Source organism: Callithrix jacchus, chromosome 9, assembly GCF_049354715.1.
Source record: "Callithrix jacchus isolate 240 chromosome 9, calJac240_pri, whole genome shotgun sequence".
NCBI classification, from domain to species: Eukaryota; Metazoa; Chordata; class Mammalia; order Primates; family Cebidae; genus Callithrix; species Callithrix jacchus.
The window spans coordinates 4,124,692-4,143,920 of record NC_133510.1 but is presented as its reverse complement, the minus strand read 5'-3'; the positions used below and the strand labels follow the sequence as shown (position 1 = coordinate 4,143,920).

General features: G+C 38.8%; 1 protein-coding gene across 50 annotated transcripts in view; it reads left to right on the top strand.

Annotated features, from left to right (window-relative positions):
* PLEKHA5 (pleckstrin homology domain containing A5) overlaps positions 1-19,229 on the top strand; it is a 238,586-nt gene that overhangs the window by 186,523 nt on the left and 32,834 nt on the right. For 25 of the 50 annotated variants that reach the window (XM_054237929.2, XM_035255204.3, XM_035255199.3 and 22 more), the window contains 5 exons: positions 1,349-1,429; positions 7,312-7,347; positions 7,848-7,910; positions 9,564-9,644; positions 9,772-9,921. In XM_054237929.2, the coding sequence (XP_054093904.2) occupies positions 1,349-1,429; positions 7,312-7,347; positions 7,848-7,910; positions 9,564-9,644; positions 9,772-9,921 (411 nt within the window). The remainder of the gene's footprint in view (positions 1-1,348; positions 1,430-7,311; positions 7,348-7,847; positions 7,911-9,563; positions 9,645-9,771; positions 9,922-19,229) is intronic. The other 25 variants (XR_013522445.1, XM_078338254.1, XM_035255206.3 and 22 more) reach the window with 2 other exon arrangements.

The following is a 19,229-nucleotide window of genomic DNA, read 5'->3' as shown; positions in this document are numbered from 1 at the left end:
CCTGGGTAAATGGAAACATTCTGTATGTTTTGGTTGTTACGGATTTGTCAAAAGTCATTGCTGTACCACTAAAATCTGTCCGTTCTTCAGTGAAGTTGTTTTTCTGTTTTTAATACCCTCACTGCCAAAAAACAGTTGTAGGCACAGAGATTTAAAAATAAATGTTCTAGCCTGAGTGAAACTTTTCATCGGAATACTGTTAAAAGACATGTGTGTGTTCCTTGAGTAAATCTGCATGTGGTATTATACTGTGAGAAAATCCATAGTTATCCCTGAATTGACTAAAAAGTAGATTAAACCAGTCACAGGTTTTTGACTTGACAAACAAACAAATTTTACTGAGTGAAACATTGGCAACTAGACTAAAAATATAATCGTCTAGGAAAAGAGTTTTAAGATTTAGTTTTTTCTTACATTATATTAATACATTTTTGAATTTTAAGATTAATTAACTTGTGTTGTAGACTTAGCTGAAATCAGTAAAGTAGCATTTGCCAGCCACAGTAGAAATGCTTATTTTCTAATAAATGAAAATCACGTAAAGTAAACGCTGTGTTACAAATTGCCGTTATAAGCAGACCTGTCAGCCTACAAATGGTAAAACTGTATTCGTCGTGATTGTCTTTTGAGTGCTTTAACTCAAGTACAGAGCCTGATAAAAAAAGTATTTTTCTGGAGGCAGTAATGAAGTACAACATAGCTGGAAATGTTAAGCTTGGTTTCAGACTACCTTTTTAGGAGCTGAGACATACCAAGTCTTTGCTGAATAAGTCTTAGTGTAATATCCTTGAGTAATTCTGCATGTGGCGTTATACTGTGAGAAAATCCATAGTAGAGTGTCTATAGATGTCAAGATTACCTTTAATAAAATATGTGATTAGGTGATGTGTTCAATATATTATAATATTTGTAGAGATCTAATTTTTTATAACCTTACACAGAACTGAATATCATTTTCAGGTTTATTACTGTATACATAATCAATTAAATGATAACATTTTTCTCCTGAATGTTTAGTTTATCCTTTGAATTACGATTTATCATCTATTTTACTATATGTAGGAATATTCGTTCATTGACTATATTGTGATTATATGTATAAAGTAAAACTAGTTGTAACAATGTTGCAATTAGTAATTTTTTTTATAATCTTGGAAGTATCTCACAGCATTTAACGCTTGTTTAAAATGGTTTATATGAATTAAATCTGTACAACCATGGGATAAAATGTGAACACCTGCACTGTTAGGAAGATATTAAAGTAGAGGCTATATTTACAGTGTCGTCTTTCAAATCTAGCTATGCTGTAAACTGATGTTTGCTGTATGCTCCTCCTGATTTGAAATAGATGAAAGAAAATGAACCTATTATCACCATGGTTCACACAATGATTGAGAACTCGGCGCTAAGACCCCAACTGTACCAGCAAGTAAGGTCTTGGACAGTGAATGATACTGCTTTACCATCTGCAAAATCCCTCAGTGACAGTTTTGATTTATCCTCAGATTTACCCATGACATCAGTGCTTTTCTTGTTTTATTTTTCGTTTATGTTTATTTGGAAAACCACAATTCATCCATGCTTTTCAAGATGCTGCAGTATTCTTAGCATGGCTTCGCTGAACATTTTGCCGTTGAATATTAAATGTGCCATTTTCCTAAAGTTTTTGTGCAGAGTATTTGATTGTTATGTACTTGGAGGTCTGCAGTACATTTGCAAAATTACTAGATTTCCATATGGTTTCATTAACTCTAAAAGCATTATACCTAATTTTTAGGGAAAAGGCTTTGTAAAAATATTTACTTCCGGGGTAGCCCTCCAGTTTCCTCCAACCTAGAGTTTAAATCTAGTTTCTGTACTATGGTATGGTAAAACTTAGAGGGAGCCACTTTTTAACGTACTGGTGGGTATTTCCCCCCAGTATTCTTGCCATTCTCAAGCAGTCCGCAGGACTATCGTATCTTACCCTATTCTTTTTCCGAACCGAAAATGTGTGTCTTGGAGTTGGCTACTTAGGGACCTTAGTAATCTGCAGATCTGCAAAAGAAGTCATATATGTTCCTATCAGACTTTTGTGTATTCATGGTCTAAATGTTTCTAGCTATGTGTTTCTCAACATCAGCTTCTTCCACTTCAGCACCCTCAAATTACTCTGGCCTATGACCTGTTACAGTCTTTTATAAATCATGCAAAAGAAGAAAATTAACTAACATGAAAAATGAATATGTATTTTGATTAAAATATATAAGGCACCTAGTAAAAAGGGCTTGGAGCTCACACCGGCTTTTAAGGCCCCTGTTGGGTTTAGTTGCCATGGGACCTGCATCACAGGGCTGTGTAACTGAAGAACAGATACAGGTGATGAGAGGGTGACTGACATTTCAGGACAGTTCTCAAAATGTTTAAAGCACATTATTAGCTGACTGAAAATAGTCTCAAATTGTAATAAAGAGATTAACAAACTATTAAATATTTAAAGTTAAACAGCTTTACTTATCAAAAGAAAATGGAATCTTTCAGTTCTTAAAGTCACCAGATTATAGGCCTTGGTACTGAATTCCAGAGTACCACACTGAGAGTCTTCATACTTATTCCAAAACTGATACCTTCTGCAGTGCCTGATGCTGCCAGTCAAATGCGTCATTTATAAAATGCTCAATTGACATGCAATCAAAGGGATTTTGTTACAGTGTCACATTTTGCATATTGTAGGTAAGAATGGTAACCTGGATTTCCTCTTTGGTTTGGTTAGTTTTTCTTTTTTGTGGTGCTCAACATTCATGGTTCATGATAGAGAAGTCTGATAGTTTCAATTATTCAGTTGCATTCAAAGTTCTCATTGAGGTTTTCCCAAAATGTGGAGATCTGAAATGGAAAGGACTAAAGGGGGGAGCAAAAAAAAAGTGAAGGTGTCTGAGACTGGCTCAGTATGGTGTCACTGACCTTGCATGCTGAAAGAGCAATAGATTTGTCTAAATGTTCCTTCATATTAATACTTGAAGGAAAACTAAAATTGTACAGAACAGAAAGATCTGAATGTCTAGCATCACTGACCTTGCATGCTGAAAGAGCAATAGATTTGTATAAATGTTCCTTCATATTAATACTTGAAGGAAAACTAAAATTGTACAGAACAGAAAGATCTGAATGTCTAATGTCAGCAGCCATGACTGAGCATGGCTCAGCCACCAGTTATCAGGAAATCAGCGTTGACTCTGAGTGCTATTAAGGGTAGGGAGTCTTCAGACTGTCTTATTTTTATTCAGCCGCTAGTAAAGGACTTAATTATTGTAGGGCATCCTTAATAGATTCAAGTGACAGCCTGACACATTTTTTAAGCTCTGTTTATAAATTTGCACAAATTGAAATTAGATTTTATTTTTTCTCCAGGTTTCCCTTATCATGTAATTATTATCCAGGGAGAATCTTCATGAAAAAGTATAAATGTACTGCTACAGTTTGCTTTTCTGAGGTTGCATTACAATGTTGTATTAATAAATTCTTGATATTTAACTAGAAATACAATGGCAAAATGTTTTATAATGTATTTTTTTCTGATTCATAGCCACTGAGTTTTTCACTCAGGAGGACCTTTATGGAAATGTTTGCATTTTCTTCCTCGGAGAACATCCGAGAAATTACCTAGGAAATAATTTTCTTAAAATTGTTCAAATAAAAAAGACTGAATTGGCCGGGTGCGGTGGCTCAAGCCTGTAATCCCAGCACTTTGGGAGGCCGAGGTAGGTGGATCACGAGGTCAAGAGATTGAGACCATCCTGGTCACCATGGTGAAACCCCGTCTCTACTAAAAATTACAAAAAATTAACTGGGCACGGTGGCGTGTGCCTGTAGTCCCAGCTACTCAGGAGGCTGAGGCAGGAGAATTGCCTGAACCCAGGAGGCGGAGGTTGCGGTGAGCCGAGATCGCGCCATTGCACTCCAGCCTGGGTAACAAGAGTGAAACTCTGTCTCAGAAAAAAAGAGACTGAATCCAGGCCAGGCAAGGAGGCTTATGCCTATAGTCCCAGCAGTTTGTGAAGCGTCAGTCCAGGAGTTTGAGACTAGGCTGGGCAGCAAAGCAAGACCCACCCTGGCTCTACAAAATATAAAAAAGTTAACCAGGCATGGTGGCACACACCTGTAGTCCTAGCTACTCAGAAGACTTGAGACGGGAGTCCAAAGCTGCAGTGAACTGTAGTTAAAATTATACCACTGTGCTCCAGCCTGGGTGACAGAATGAGACACTCTTTTTTAAAATAAATAAATAAAAGCATTCTAGCCCACCTTTCGCAGTTACATTTTAGCACCATAGGTTTTACAGCGTGAGTAATACCAGGGAAATTAATCACTTGATAAGCAATTTGTCCTAAAAGATGCAATATCAACAAATGCGTACAGTCCTATGAGCATTTTCAATATCTGATATTACCAAATTTTAAAATATTTTTCTAAAAATCCTTCTTGGAGTTTATATTTCATGTTCATATGCTTTAAAATATATATAGTTGACATACCTAAGGGATATTGAAGTTGAATTTTAATTAACATAAATGACTTTAACTTAATGCCAAGACGGTTTTTTGTTGTTGTTGTTAAAGAAACTATCAGACTTTATTCTGAAAAGCTTCTGGCATCCTAAATAAAACATAGCACATGTCCTTGTGTAGTTGGTAAAATCTCTGTTACACACTCCTCAGCCTGAAGTTGGAGCAGTGCTCAAGTTTATGTAATTACTACATAGCCCGTTGTTTCATTTGCTTTTCTACTGTTGCTATGATACTTCAAATGAAGTCTTCAAACCAAACCTCCCCTTTTTATTTTTACTTTTTTGCTAAAGTTTATTTGAAAAAATTGATAGACAGTGTTACCATGAACTTAAATATGCAAAACTTGAGTTAACCAGAATGCTCATGAAATTTACATTTTTCTTATTAGTAGGATTTCTTTTTTCTTTTTCTTGTTTCCTTTTTTCTTTCTTTCATTGTTTTTGGTAGGGCAGGGGGTTGGGAGAATGTTGGGATGAGGGGTCAGGATTTTCATCTTGAGGACAAAATAGCAACCTTTTCAATCCTATGAACATGTTTGTTGTTTTTTTAAGGAATAATTTTGTTTTCTCATGCCTCTGTTGGAAAAGCAATGTTTGGCAAAGGGCTTAAGAATTTGATTAGTTGATGTTTAATGAATATGTTTATTGAATAATTTGATAAATGATTTAAAGAAAATTTTTGGTGGTACTAGAAGTAGAAATACCACAAAAATCTGACTGATGTGTGTAACGTTTATGTGGCTACAAAGGATATATCACTCCACAGTAACCACAGTGGGTATTTTTCTTTATTATGATATACTAACTGATATAAAAATAAAGCTGCAATAAGATTCCCTAAATAACAATAGTATCTCAATATCCTAAAGATTTACTGTAAATTACTAAGTTTTCACCTTAATATACCAGTCTTTTTTTCTGTTCACTCTGAGATACAGGGTACTGTTGATATTTTAATCTAGATGTAACACTGTCCACTAGTTATATTCAGATTCTGTGGTCTAGTAAAGCTGTTTTGCATTTAACTTTAAATATTAAGCAAACTACCACCGGGTGTAGTGGCTCACGCCTGTAATCCCAGCACTTTGGGAGGCTGAGGCGGGTGGATCACCTGAGGTCAGGAGTTCGAGACCAGCCTGGCCAACATGGTAAAATCCCGTCTCTATTAAAAATACAAAAATTAGCTGGGCAAGGTGGCCCACGCTTATGATCCCACCTACTCTGGAGGCTGAGGCAGAAGAATTGCTTGCACCTAGGAGGCAGAGGTTACAGTGAGCCAAGATCATACCACTGCACTCCAGGCTGGGCAACAGCAAGACTGTCTCAAAAGATAAAATAAATACTAAGCAAACTATATTTGAGCATCTTAGTAGCTTATGGCCTTTAGTCTTTAATTTGTTATAAATGTGAAAAATGTAATTTTGACATTATCTTACTTTTTTTTATTATGAATCTACCTATTTAAAACTTTTTATTACTTTTTAAATATAGGAATATAAATTATTTTCTTGGATCTAGGTGCTTTAATTTAGAGTGATAGTTGACACTTCTCAGGACACACCTGAGGATACTTACTTTAAATAGTGTAAGAGTATTCTAACTTTGGTGATTAAATTCATTTTTCATGTAATACTCATTTCTATGAAAGTTTTGTGGTTTAACAATCAGTGTGCATACCCTTGAAGAGTCACAGCTTCATTTGCATGAGGTATGTGAAAGTAATGTCTTGAAGTGAAACATGTAAATCCAGGATTTACTGTATGTTTGGAATGCTTATATTTTTACCTTCTCCTGATTCCTACATTTCTAGCTCAACTCAAAGTTATCTCCTGTTTAAATTATGCCTCCTTTTAAAACTGTGACTGTCAAGCCGTTTCTTTCATAGAGAAAACATGCAGAATTGTCATTTATACATTCTTATGTATTATGCTTATATGAAATTTACTTTTTTAAAAAAATTTCTCTGCAAAGGATCCCCAAAGCATATATGAAATTTTATTTTTTAAACTGGAATATAGTTGGGACACATTATTTCTAACCGTACCTTGAAAAATATTGGTGCCATTTAGTAAACATACAATGAGCCCCGTTTAAATTTTTTCTACTATATTTTTGTTACTTTCTCACTGTCAATATAAAAATCAAAAGACAATAAAAATAATCTGAAGTATTGTCTGCAGAGGCTATGATTTTATCTGTGGTATAACTAACTGGGATGGCTATTGAAATCTTGCTAAGCACCATCAGAAGTAAGGATTTGTTTAGCCAAAAGATACTGGGAAGAAGTTTCGGTACACTGAATAATTTCTTAAAATATAATAACACAGCCAGGCATGGTGGCTCATGCCTGTAATCCCAGCACTTTGGGAGGCTGAGGCAGGTGGATCACGAGGTCAAGAGATCAAGACCATCCTGGTCAACCATGGTGAAACCTCGTCTCTATTAAAAATACAAAAAAAAAATTAGCTGGGCATGGTGGCGCGTGCCTGTAATCCCAGCTACTCGGGAAGCTGAGGCAGGAGAATTGCCTGAACCCAGGAGGCGGAGGTTGCGGTGAGCCAAGATCGCACCATTGCACTCCAGCCTGGGTAACAAGAGCGAAACTCCATCTCAAAATAATAATAATAATAGCACAAATGGCGTCAACTAACACACATAAATTTGAACATTGACTCTTCGTAGTTGATAACAGGCTTTCAGTATGAGGTTTTGAATGATTTTCCTCTTTTCAATTAAACCCATCCTTTTCCTTCATTGTCTTTTAGTTCTTAAGACAGAAGAACAAGATAAGTCTATATTGTGTATGTGTGTTTTATATTATGTATATGTATACAGTATGTTACAGGTTTTGTTAAATAAGGTGTGTTGACATTTGAGTGTACACATACAGTGTGTCGTGGGTACTGTGAAGGATGGTTTTGACTGTCGAACTATGCTTGATTCAAATATTTGATTTGATACAGTTGCTATGATTGTATTTGTCAATTTTTTTATTAAAATAATGTGTGTCTTTAAAACCAAGAATGTAAGGTACTGTATTGGTTTTGTTTGACCAGCATATTACCGTGTTTAACAAGCTTCTTGCATACATCATTCTCGTGTATCTTGCATATTATATCTCTGTTAAGTATTTTTCTACTTTGTTGATCTGTGTTTGAATTAAACTTCTAAAAGTGTAAGAATCATGAAAATCTATTTTTGTTATATTGTCATATATATTTAATATAAATCTAAAATATTATAGGCTAAATATATTTTTAAATAAGATGTTTTAAGTTGCTCTATGATTTTTTTCTTATAGCTGTCACAAGATGAAGGCAGAGCCACATTATACAAATACAGACCTGAAGAAGTAGATATTGATGTAAGTATTAGTATGATATGTATTGTCAGTACTGTGTCATATTCTCTGCCAAAAACACTGGAAATAAGCATGACCAAAAAACTTCTTTCTCCCAAGTCCTCCGGAATGACATCAGATAAATTGATATTGTGTGTGTTTGTGCTCTAAATTATTATTCCCTGCCCTCTACGTCCCACTGCTCCCAACTGTTAGCAGTTGAACATATTAAGCATCACTTACATGAAAGTGAAAACTGTTCTGATTTTTAAAAGCTAGAGAATGGCTGGGTACAGTGGCTTACACCGGTAGTCTCAGCACTTTGGGAAGCTGAGGAGGGTGGATCACTTAAGGCCAGGAGTTTGAGACCAGCCTAGGCAACATAGCAAGACCCTGTCTCTACTAAAAATAGATAAATTAGCTGGGCATGGTGGCGCATGCTTGTAATCCCAGCTTCTCTGGAGGCTTTGCCATGAGAATCTCCTGAACCCAGTAGGGAGAGGTTGCAGTGAGCTGAGATCGGGACACTGCACTCCAGCCTGGTAATGGAATTAGACCCTGCCTTAAAAAGAAATTTATGGAAGACTGGAGGCAAAGAAGAATTGCTGTGTTTTTTGGATAAAGAATCAGCCTTTAGACATTTTATCACTACTTCTTTTTAAATTAAATTGCATTTATTGTATATCATATTTTATTTGCCACACCTTCCTCCCTCATTACTTCCCCTGATTTTATTCCATTGAGTTGTACCCCCTTTTGTTTTGTTTTGTTTTGTGAGTCCGGGTCTCTCTTTGTCACCCAGGTTGCGTGTAGTGTCACGATCTCAGCTTACTGCAACCTCTGCCTCCTGGGTTCAGGTGATTATTGTGCCTCAGACACCCAAATAGGTGGGTCTGTAGGAGCACACCACCACACCCAGCTAACTTTTTGTATTTTTTTTTCTAGTCGAGTCAGGGCTTCGCCATGTTAGCCAGGCTGGTCTCGACCTCCTGACCTCAGGTGGTCTACCTATCTTGGCCTCCCAAAGTGCTGGGATTACAGGGGTGAGCCACCAAGCCCAGCCCTGCCTTTTTCTTTTTAACACCTTTCATTTGTGTAACCTGAGCCTTGTTGTCTGACAAAGATAGGGTCGTTATTTGAATAGATAAATGGCAAAGAAGGTAAAGTCTCAGATTTCTTCCTTTTCTGTCATTATGCCATAAAGTTCCTATTTCCAATTTGTCCAGTGTTTTCATTTTGAAATATTAAAACTGGTTTATTGTACTATTAAAATGTTATTAGAGTACTTTCTCATACTTTCATATTTAAGAAATTAGGGATAAATTAGGGTAATATTAAGAATTTAAAACACTAAAACTGATGAAATTTATTTTAATAATTAATAATATTTTTATTTATATTTCAGTTAGAAGTGTTCTGTTGTTTATATTCTATTCTAAGAATCTAAGAGCATGAGTCTTTAAATATATAACAATAGACTCCAGTGAGCATTTTAATTAAGGACTGAATATGTCACTTAACCTGTTTAGCAGATCGTAGAGGCAAAATGCTTGCATGTGTATTTGTAAAGCATTCTATTATCTTTATAAGCTAGATTTTGGTCATAAAACGACTGCTTACGTCCAATTACAGAAAAAATAAAAGACTGCTAACAAGACATCTTCTCTTATAACCTAGGCCAAGCTGAGCCGATTATGTGAACAAGATAAAGTGGTGCATGCTCTGGAAGAGAAGCTGCAGCAGCTCCACAAGGAAAAAGTAGGACAGTTATGTTTATTGTCTACAATTGACGTTACTTTATGCGATTCTTATCAGGACGCTGATAAGTAAGAAGAATTAGTCCAGCGATGCGGAACATTAAGTGTGATTCTCTCTATTGCAACAGTACATGCTTGAGCAAGCTTTGCTCTCAGCCAGCCAAGAGATAGAGATGCATGCAGATGACCCAGCAGCCATTCAGACAGTGGTGTTACAGAGGGACGATCTACAGAACGGACTGCTGAGTACCTGTCGAGAACTTTCTCGAGCCACTGCCGTAAGTACATTTTTTCCCCCAATAAAAGTAACTCAAATACGTAGTTCTCTTTTTTTAATACTGGGCTCTGTTTAGGCTTCTTCTTTATTATTTTAGCAAAAAATAGTGATTTGTTATTAGTGCACTTACCTTTAGGAACAGAAAAATAAAAGATTAGCTTTATTTCTGTAATTAGTGGGCTTTCTGTTGTTTATTTATTTATGAGACAAGGTCTCACTCTGTCACCCAGGCTGGAGTACAGTGGTTTGATCATAACTCACTTGTAGCCTGAATAATCTCTTGGACTCAAGTGAGTGCTGGCGCTACTACACCTGGGTAGACTTTTTTTTTTTTTTTTTTTTTGATACGGAGTTTCGCTCTTGTTACCCAGGCTGGAGTGCAAGGGCGCGATCTCGGCTCACCGCAACCTCCGCCTCCTAGGTTCAGGCAATTCTCCTGCCTCAGCCTCCTGAATAGCTGGGATTACAGGCACGCGCCACCATGCCCAGCTAATTTTTTGTATTTTTAGTAGAGACGGGGTTTCACCATTTTGACCAGGATGGTCTCGATCTCTTGACCTTGTGATCCACCCGCCTCGGCCTTCCAAAGTGCTGGGATTACAGGCGTGAGCCACTGCGCCCAGCCAGTTGAAAACTATTTAATGATTTGGTGTCTGCTCTCGAAATTCCTGTCTTAGAAAATTCCTTCCCTTACCAACTGGAATTAATAAATTAAATCTCATCAACAGGCTTAGAATTCACTCCATCTCAAGGTTAGCTTTAGCTCAGTTGGGAAATTTGTTGAAAATCTCTTAATAAATTAGCCATGGACCAAATCTTTTATCCAGAAAAGGGAAAGAAAATATCTTAATAGAAATGAATTTTGCCAGGAGTGGTGGCTCACGCCTGTTACCTCAGCACTTTGGGAAGCTAAGGCAGGAGGATTGCTTGGGGCCAGGAGTTTGAGACCAAACTGGGCAACTTGGAGAGACACTGTCTCTGTGAGAAATAAAATAATTAGCTGGGCATGGTGTTGTACACCTGTGACCCTAGTTACATAGGAGACTGAGGTGGGAGGATCTCTTGAGCCCAGAAGGTCAAGGGTACGTGATTGTGCCACTGTACTCCAAGCCTGGGTGATAGAGTGATACACTGTCTCTAAAAAAATATATATATAGTAATAATAAATAGAAAATAAATTAGTCTTGTTTGAGTATCCCTTTTTCTGGTTTTTATCCTGTGTAATCACTTTCCTGGTTTCTTTTTCCTTGCCTTCAATGATCAGTGATTATGACAAACCCTCAGAGTATATCCTTCTAAGGCAAGTCTTACTGCATAGAATACAAACTGTGTTATTTGTGCCTTTATGTAAACTTATTTATATTTGTAGCTTAAGGCTGCAAATGTTAGCATGTGCGTAACATCATACTGGGCATATGGTTGGCACTCAGTGAATGTTGATTAGATTTAAATTTGAATTACATTTTTGCTGGCAGAATCTCAGAGGATTCCACTGATTCTTTCACAGTCAATTCATAGCACTGGTTCAAATCTAAGCCCCAAGCATAAGAGGAATAACATTAGCAGCCCTGTAGATCAAAGCTGTGATTCTGAGAACATCTTCTCACCTGGTAGGCCACAAAACTACCCAAAACTAGGATCAGCCCAAGGGAAGCATGTATAGCAGTGGCCCTATACATTTTGTTTATTTTTATTTTATTTTAGATTTGGGAGTACACGTGCAGCTTTTTTAACTGGATATATTGTATGATGCTGAGGTTTCGCGTATGCTCAGGTACTGAGCATAGTCCAAGAGTTACATTTTCAACTCCCATCCCCCATTCTTCCCCTACCCCCAGTACTCCCCAGTTTCACTGTCACCGTCTTTATATCCATCAACGTTTAGCTTCCAGCCGTAAGTGAGAACATGCAGTATTTGATTTTCTTTTCCTACATTAATTGACTTAGGACAGTGTCCTCTGGCTGCATCCATGATGCTGCAAAGGACATGATTTCATTCTTTGTTATGCTTGTGTAGAACTGTGGTGTGTATGTACCACTTCGTCTTTATCCAGCCCACCATTGATAGGCACCTAGGTTGATTCCATGTCTTTGCTATTATAAATAGTTATGTGATGAACGTGCGAGTGCACGTGTCCTTTTGGTAGAAAGGTTTGCTTTCGGCCAGCCGCAGTGGCTCATGCCTAATAATCCCAGCATTTTGGGAGGCTGAGGAGCGTGGATCACAAGGTCAGGAGTTCAAGACCAGTGTGGCCAACATGGTGAAACCCCATCTCTACTAAAAATAGAAAAATTAGCCAGATGTGGTGGTGTGAGCCTCTAGTCCCAGCAACTCAGGAGGGTGAGGCAGGAGAATCGCTTGAACCTGAGAGGCGGGAGGTTGCAGTGAGCCAACATAGCACCACTGCACTCCAGCCTGGGTGACAGAGCAAGATTCTATCTCACAAAAGAAAGATTTGCTCTTTTTTGGATATGTACCCAGTGATGCAATCGCTGGGTCAAATGGTAGTTCTGATTTAAGTTCTTTGAAAACTCTCCAAACTGCTTTCCATAGTGGCTGAACTGGTTTACATTTCTACCCACTGTATAGAAGCATTTCCTTTTCTCTGCAGTCTTGCCAGCATCTGTTTTTTGACTTTTTAATAGTAGCCATTCCGATGAATGTCAGATGGTATCTCATTATGATTTTAATTTGCATTTCTCTGATGATTAGTGATATGGAGCGTTTTTTCACATGTTTATTGGCCATTTATATGTCTTCCTTTAAGTGTCTGTTCATGTCTTTTGCCCATTTTAAAAAATTTTTAAAAATGGGCAAAAGACATTATTTGTTTTGTTTTTTCCTTGTTCAGTTGCTTAAGTTCCTTATAGATTCTAGATAGTCAACCTTTGTCGGACGCTTAGCTTGCAAGTATTTTCTCTCATTCTGTACGCTGTTTACTCTGTTGATAGTTTCTTTTGCTTTACAGAAGCTCTTTACTTTAATTAGGTCCCACTTGTCCATTTTTGTTTTTGTTGCCATTGCTTTTTTCTTTTTTTGAGACAGAGATACTCTCTTGCCCAGGCTGGAGGGCAGTGGCATGATCTTGGTGCACTACAGCCTCCACCTCCCAGGTTCAAGCAATTTCATATGCCTCAGCTTCCCAAGTAGCTGGGATTACAGGTACCCACTACCACGCCCAGCTACTTTTTCTATTTTTAGTAGAGACAGGGTTTCACCATGTTGGCCAGGCTGGTCTTGAACTCCTGGCCTCAAGTGATCTGCCCACCTCAGCCTCCCAAAGTACCACACCTGGCTGAAGGATTCTTGTAGTTTGAGGTCTGACACTTAAATCTTTAATCCGATAGGCGTGGTGGCTCACGCCTGTAATCCTAGCACTTTGGGAGGCCGAGGCGGGTGGATCACAAGGTCAGGAGATCCAGACCATCCTGGCTAACAGGATGAAACCTCGACTCTACTAAAAATGCAAACATTAGCTGGGTGTGGTGGCATGTGCCTGTAGTCTCAGCTACTTGAGAGGCTGAGGCAGAAGAATACCTTGAACCCAGGAGGCTGATCCTTGAGCCGAGATCATGCCACTACACTCCAGGCTGGGTGACAGAGCAAGACTCTGTCTAAAAAAAAAAATCTTTAATCCATCTTGAGTTAATTTTTGTATATGGTGAAAGGAACAGGTCAGTTTCACTCTTCTACATATGGCTAGCCAGCTATTCCAGCACCATTTATTGAATAGGCTGTCCTTTCCCCATTGCTTATTTTTGTCAGTTTGGTCAAATATCAGGTGGCCATAGGTGTGTAGCTTTCCTTCTAGGTTGTGTATTCTGTTGCCTTGGTCTGTGCCTGTGTTTGTCCCAGGACCATGATGTTTTAGTCCGTAGCCATATAGTATCGTTTGAAGTCAGGTAGTGTAATGCTGGCTCTGTTGTTTTTGTTTAGGATTGCTTTGTCTGTTTGGACTCTTTTGGTTCGATATGAATTAAAGAATTCGTTTGCTAGTTCTGTGAAAAACGACGGTAGTTTGATAGGAATGGCATTGAATCTGTAGATTGCTTTGGGCAGTATGACCATTGTGACAATGTTGATTCTCCTAATCCGTGAGCATGGAATGTTTTTCCATTGGTTTGGGTCATCTGTGCTTTCTTTCGACAATGTTTTTTAGTTCTTCTTACGGAGCTCGTTCACCTCCTGGTTAGATGCATTCCTAGGGGTGTGTGTGTACGTGCGGGTGTGTCTACTATAAATGGGATTACGCTCTTGGTTTGGCTCTCAGCTTGAACACTGCTGGTGTATAGAAATGCCAGTGATTTTTCCACATTGATTTTGTGTGCTGAAACTTGACTGAACTCATTTATCAGTCACAGGAGCCTTTTGATAGGGTCTTTAGGGTTCTCTAGGTAGAGATCACATCATCCATTAGGAGAGATAGTTTGACTTCTTTTCCTATTTGGATGCATTTTATTTGTTTTGCCTGATTGCTCTGACTGGGACTTCCAGTATTATGTTGAATAGGAGAGGGGAGAGTGGGCATCCTTGTCTTTTTCCAGTTCTCAAGGGAAATGCTTCCAGTTTTTGCCCATCTCAGTGTGATGTTGGCTATATATTTGTAATAGATGGCCCTTACTATTTTAGGGCACATTCCTTCAATATGGAATTACTTCTTGAGGGCTTTTATCATGCAGAGATGCTGGATTTTATCAAAAGCCTTTTCCATGTAGCTGAGATGATCATACTTTTTTTTTTACTCTGTTTATGCGGTGTCTTACATTTATGATTTGCATATGTTGAACCAATCTTGCATCTTAGACATGAAGCCTACTTTATCATGGTGAATTAACTTTTTGATATGCCATTGGATTTGGCTTGCTGGTATTTTGTGGAGGATTTTTGCATCTATGTTCATCAGGGATATCAGCCTTTGTTTTCTTTCTTGGTTGTGTCTTTACCAGGTTTTATATCAGGGTGATGCTGGCTTCGTGGAATGAGTTAGAGAGGAGACCCTCCTCCTTAATTTTTTTTTTTTTTTTTTTTTTTTTTTTGCATTTTAGGTTTTGGGGTACATGTGCAGAGCATGCAATACAGTTGCATAGGTACACACATGGCAGTGTGTTCTGTTTGCTTTCACCCCTTCACCCACATTTGGCATTTCTCCCCAGGCTATCCCTCCCCACCTCCCCCTCCCACTGGCCCTCCCCTTTTCCCCCCAATAGACCCCAGTGTTTAGTACTCCCCTCCCTGTGTCCATGTGTTCTCATTTTTCATCACCCGCCTATGAGTGAGAATATGCGGTGTTTCATTTTCTGTTCTTGTGTCAGTTTGCTGAGGATGACATTCTCCAGATTCATCCATGTCCCTACAAACGACACGAACTCATCACTCCTCCTTAATTTTTTGAAGTAGTTTCAGTAGAATTAATACCAGCTCTTCTTTGTACATCTGGTAGAAATCAGCTGTGAATCCAATGGATCCACGGCCTTTTTTGTTTGGCAGGTTTTTTATTACAGATTCAATTTTGGAAGTCGGTATGGGTCTGTTCAGTGTTTTCAGTTTCTTCCTGATTCAATCTTGGGAGACTGTGTATTTCCAGGAATTTAACTATTTTATCTAGATTTTCTAGTTTGTGTTCATAGGGGTGTTAGTAATCGTCTCTAAGAATCTTTGGTATGTCTGTGGGATCCATTGTAATATCACCTTTGTTGTTTCTCATTGTGCTTATTTGGATCATTTTTTCTTTGTTATTCTGGCTAACAGTGTATAAATCTTGTTTTTCTTTTCAAAGAACCAACTTTGGGTTTCTCCAGACTGAATGTGGTGGCTCATGCTTGTAATCCTGGCACTTTGGGAGGCTGAGGTGGGCACATCACTTGAGCCCAGGAGTTTGGGACCAGCCTAAGCAACATGGTGAAACTCCATCTCCACAAAAAAAAAAAAATTGCCAAGCACAGTGGTGCCTGCCTGTAGTGCCAGCTCATGGGAGGCCGAGGCAGCGGGATGACCTGAGCCCAGAGAGGTCCTAGACAACAGAGTGAGACCCTGTCTCAAAAAAACAAAACAAAAGAAAAGCAGTCCACAAGAAAGCTAACAGAGATGTGGCACAATAATACTTATGTGTTTCAATCATCCCCTTTGCTAGCCTTTCTATTTTTGTTGTTGTTGTTGTTGGTTTTTTTGTTTTGTTTTTCTTTCTCTATTTTTATTATATTTAGAATTTTGAACAATAAAAAGCAAGTACTTCCTTTAAGATCAGAAGATAGTTTTGTTTCATAAAAGACTTAGAGAAGAAAATGCAAGAGTCATAAACTGGAAATTTTGAATATGGATAGCTTTATAATTGTGGCTAACACTTGAGCCTCACTTTATAAAGTTTGAATTGGTGCCCTTTTAAACATCTTTTTAGTGTTTCAAGTCCAGGCTAAGTGAAAAAATAATAAAACGTAAACATATTTTTAGGTTAAAAAAAGTCAGTTTAGGCCAGGCGTGGTGGCTAACGCCTGTAATCCCAGTACTTTGGGAGGCCGAGGTGGGCGGATCGCCTGAGGTCAGGAGTTTGAAACCAGCCTGACCAATACGGAAAAACGCCATCTCTACTAAAAATACAAAATTAGCTGGACATGGTGGTGCATGCCTGTAATCCCAGCTACTCAGGAAGCTGAGGCAGGAGAATCACTTAAACCTGGGAGGTGGAGGTTGCAGTGAGCCACGATCGCGCCACTGCACTCCAGCCTGGGCAACAAGAGTGAAATGCCATCTCAAAAAAAAAAAAGTCAGTATAGTCATTAGATAGTATAGTAAGGCATGCCATGTTCTTAGTAAGTGGTGATTTTATTTGTGAAGCAGTTATATAACGAGAATAAATTCATTTAAAAATTCTTTTTAAAAAAACTCCTCAAATAATTAAGTACATTATTTAAATGTGAGCCAAGAAATCTCTATATCATGAAGGTAAAATGAAAAAATTAATAACTCAGACTTAACTTTCTTTTGATTGATCTGAAAAATCAGCTGATTCTAATACCAGTGGGCAGGACTGTTATAGTGGGGTATTCGTGACCAAAAGGTTAGATTTTAATTTTTTTGCCTGATCCTCAAAATATACCAATAAAATTAATTTAAATATTATAAGGCTTTAATTTTCCAAGTTATAGTAGTGGACATTAATTTGTAATATTACTTAAAATTGGAAAAAGATGTTTGAGCTTAAATTGAGAAGTTAACCAGGCATGGTGGCTCATGCCTGTAATCCCAGCACTTTGGGAGGCTGAGGCGGGAAGATCATGAGGTCAGGAGTTCTAGACCAGCCTGGCCAGCATGGTGAAACCCCGTCTTTACTAACAATATAAAAAATTAGCCAGGTGTGGTGGCAGGCGCCTGTGATCCCAACTACTTGGGAGGCTGAGGCAGGAGAATTGCTTGAACCTTGGAGGTAGAATTTGCAGTGAGTTGAGATCATGCCATTGCAGTCCAGCCCAACAACAGTGAGAGATTCCACCTCAAAAAAAAATGAAGTTAATAAATAATTATGCTGCACCTAATGCCTCTCCCTCATTTTGATATTAAAAACCTATGTCAATACTTTTCCAAAGTTAGAGATTTTATTTTCTTTTATTTTTGTTATTTTGAAACGGAGTTTGGCTCTTGTTGCCCAGGCTGGAGTACGATGGCTCGATGTCAGCTCACTGCAACGTCTGCTTCCTGGTTTCAAGTGATTCTCCTGCCTCAGCCTCCCGAGTAGCTGGGATTACAGGCGCCCACCACCACACCTGGCTAATTTTTGTATTTTTTTAGTAGAAAGGAGGTTTCACCACGTTGGCCAAGCTGGTCTCCAGCTCTTGACCTCAGGTGATCCACCCACCTCGGCCTCCCAAAGTGCTAAGATTACAGGCATGGGCCATTGCACCCAGCCAATCCTTCCTTAATAAATATCATAGTATATGTCTGCTATATAGCTGTATAGCTAAATATTAAAATCCTCATTAATTTTTTTGGAAGTCTAGAATTTCATTACATCTGAGTGTTTAGACCTGTTTCACTTTCTCCCCCACACTGACCATATCTTTTCTCAGTACGGACTATTTAGAAGTAAGCACAATTAAAATTTACTCGTTCCATACCCTAAACTTAGACAATTAAAAAATAAAAAATCTTGACCAGGCATGCTGGCTCCTACCTGTAATCCCAGCACTTTGGGAGGCTAAGGCAGGAGGATCGCTTTAGCCCAAGAGATCAAGACCAACCTGGACAGCATAGTGAGACCTTGACTTTAAAAAAGATTAAAAAACAATACCCCAGCATGCTGGTAGGCACCTGTACTGCTTGGGAGGACAAGGTGGGAGGATTGCTTGAGCCTAGGGAGGTGAGGCTGCATTGAGCTGAAATCACGCCACTGTACTCCAGCCCAGGTGACAGTGAGAAAAAATTCTGGCCTGGCACAGTGGCCTGTAATCCCAGTTCTTTGGGAAGACTGCTTGAACCCAGGAGTTAAAGACCAGCCTGAGCAACATGGTAAGACCCCAGATTAAAAAATTGTCTGGGCGTGGTGGTACAAACCTGTAATCTTAGCTACTTAGGAGGCTAGGACAGGAGGATCACTTGAGCCCAGGAGGTCAAGGCTGCAGGGAATTATGATTCTGCTACTGCACTCTAGCCTGGGCATCAGAGCAAAACCTTGTCTCTAGAAAACTACAGCAACTGGGCACGGTGGCTCACTCCTGTAATCCCAGTACTTGGGGCGACCAAGGCGGGCGGCTCACCTGAGGTCGGGAGTTCGAGACCAGCCTGACCAACATAGAGAAACCCCATCTCTACTAAAAATACAAAAAATTAGCCAGGCGTGTTGATGCACACCTGTAGTTCTAGCTACTCAGGAGGCTGAGGCAGGAGAATCGCTTGAACCTGGGAGGCAGAGGTTTCGGCGAGCCGAGGTTGCACCACTGCCCTCCAGCCTGGGCAACAGGGTGAGACTACATCCCAAAAAGAAAAGAAAGAAAAGTCTGAAGCAGTCCCTCCTCCTCCCCAACACGCACACTTTTTTTTTTCTTTTATTGGAGTATAACATGTTCTCAGAAAAGCACACGGTTTAGGAGTTTGGCCAACATCTAAATCAAGACATTGAGTTTTACTAGCATGCTAGAGGCTCCTCTCCCAAAAAGAACACTACTAGATTTTTTTTCTTTTCTTCCTTTTTTTTCTTTAAAATTTTTAAAATTATTTTAGAGACACGGCGTTGTTATGTTGCCCAGATGGGAGTGCAGTGACTATTCACAGATGCAGTTGTATCCTCCAACTACAGCCTCCAACTCAGCCTCACGTGA